General features: G+C 35.1%; 1 protein-coding gene across 1 annotated transcript; it reads left to right on the top strand.

Annotated features, from left to right (window-relative positions):
* Positions 1-336: 336 nt before the first annotated feature.
* Positions 337-1551, top strand: LOC110911561. The gene has a single exon (XM_022156190.2). The coding sequence runs from the start codon at positions 406-408 to the stop codon at positions 1324-1326; it is 921 nt and encodes a 306-aa protein (XP_022011882.1). The 5' UTR covers positions 337-405; the 3' UTR covers positions 1327-1551.
* Positions 1552-2491: the final 940 nt, after the last annotated feature.

The following is a 2491-nucleotide window of genomic DNA, read 5'->3' as shown; positions in this document are numbered from 1 at the left end:
AAATTGAACCCTAGCAATCCAAAGGTGCGACTTTTGTTACACACAAAAAAAAAGTAAAAGAAAAAAGAAAAGAAAATAAAAGAACAAGTTGTGGTACATTACATAATGCTTTTGCAATCAATATATCCAGATATTTTTTATTCACATATTAAAAATTTAAAGATTTATCTCAACAAATTTGTTTGTCAACTGTCAAGCATGTAAGAAAGAGCAAAGACATTATAAAAAATGAATTTATATATATAAAAGAAACAAAGGTAATGAAAATAAAAAGATATTCCAATGTGAATGCTTTAACAAAAAAAAGACAGCATAAAATCATGTAAAATGGGATCATATATTTCAAAGCCACAACACCAATCATATCTTTCCAAAGCTTCCCATAGCTAAAAACAGATACTAAAAATGGGAGTTCCATTGTCTGTCCAACGCCAGTTAACAACTTTACGGAAGCTAGAAGAGAGCACCGGCAGCAACTTTCCGGGCTCCGATCACCACCCAACCGACCGGAAAAACTGGATTTCGGGTCTTAACCCGGAAAAGATCCACCTGAACCAGATTGTCTGGCCCGGAACCCATAATTCTGCCACCAACCAGATCGGGTTCTTTATCACTCGACCATTCGGCGAATGCCAATCTCGGTCCATTTATGAACAACTCGTACTCGGTACCCGACTTCTCGATGTTCGAGTCAACGAAAACCGAAATGTATGCCATGGGCCACTTGTAACGTACGGTGTTGACGTCGTGATCAACAATGTCAAAAAGTTTATTTCGGAAACAGAATCCGAAATAATAATTCTCGAGGTCCGAACCGAATTCGGGCACTCTGACCCGCCCGAATTCGAGAATTATTTAAAGCAACAACTTGGGGAATACTTGATACATCAAGATGACAAAGTATTTGACAAGACAGTTGCTGAGATTCTACCCAAACGAATTATTTGCATCTGGAAGCCTCGAAATTCGGACCCGCCAAAACTGGGTAGCCCGATTTGGAGTTCGGGTTATTTGAAGGATAACTGGATCAACACCAATTTTCCGGAGACGAAATTCGAGGGTAATATGAAGAATCTGAGTCAGCAACCGCCGGTGAGCTCGCGGAAATACTTTTACCGGGTGGAGAATACGTTGACACCACAAGGCCTTCAAGGCGTGGATATTGTTACAAACTGGTTCCATTGGTGTAAGAGGTTGTTCATTGCGCAATGTTTTTTGAAGAATATTGCAGACCGGTTGCAAGTGTTTTCGACGGATTTTATTGATGAGGATTTTGTTGATGCTTGTGTTGGTCTTACTTGGGCTAGGATCGAAGGGAAAGCTTGAGTTTGTTGCTATGTTAAAACTTAAAAATGCACAATTTGATGTTTAGATTCCTATTTGTATGTTATGTTTGATATGTGCATAGGACGTAGATGAGGCATGCATGGGTGGTCATAGTGTTTACTTTGTTACTTTATTTAACCTTGTTATGGTAGGTTTGGTTCTCTTGTTGCCTTTATCAATTTAAGTCTCCACTTTGTTTTGTTTTAGTAAAAATAAACCAGAAAATTGCTCCAGTCTTCTTCTTCTTTCCCTTCTCATACATCTCAATTCTCTTAATTTAAGTCCGAGCCTATCATTTGGTATCACAGCAATCTAATCCATGGAAACCTGTAGCAAGACACACCCATGGAGACCCGTAGCAAGACACATGCCAAACCACTTGAGTAAAGGCCCTAATCGATTATAACAAAAACACCAAAACACAAGATTGAATGAATTTACTATTCTTACTAAGATAAACCAAAACACACGAAACTACTACAAAAATAAGCATTTGCTATGGATTTTTGCTACGGAGAAAATCGGTCGCAGATATTGCTACAAATTAGCTAGGAACATATTTTGCTACAGTTTATCTACGGATGTGCCGTCGCAAATGAAATCCCTAGCAAAATTGGTAGCAATATTGAGGAAACAAACATCATAACAATAACTTCGTAAAATTGGTAGCTAAATTAGTAGCAAAAGTAGTAGCAAAAGCATGAAAACTTTTTTTTAATTATATAAAAAGATAAATAAAATCCCTAACAAAATTTATAGCAAAGTTGAGAAAATAACTATTTAAAAACAACAAAATAAAACTCGTAACAAAATTCATAGCAAAATCTAGAAGAAAAGGTATTTAAAACCTAACTTAGCAAAATCTGTAACAACGTCCATAGCAAAATCCTATTCAAAAAGAGAACAACCTTCTTCAATATTTTTAGTAATATCGGTAGCAAATTCTGTTGAAAAAAGACAGAATAAAAATAAAAAATGATTTAACAGTGCTATTAAAGTTTGTAGCAATATCCTTAGCAAACCTATAGCAAACATTAATTGAAAAATTAGTGAAAAAAAAATATAAATAAGTACAAAATAAATAAATTAAAAATATTATAATAACTTCAATGGTAAACGCAAGACACGAAAATAACGTAATTTAACTAAACAATCATTGTAAATT

The sequence above is a fragment of the Helianthus annuus genome, chromosome 15 (assembly GCF_002127325.2).
Source record: "Helianthus annuus cultivar XRQ/B chromosome 15, HanXRQr2.0-SUNRISE, whole genome shotgun sequence".
In the NCBI taxonomy this organism is placed as follows: domain Eukaryota; kingdom Viridiplantae; phylum Streptophyta; class Magnoliopsida; order Asterales; family Asteraceae; genus Helianthus; species Helianthus annuus.
This window is presented reverse-complemented; position numbering and strand designations above follow the sequence as displayed.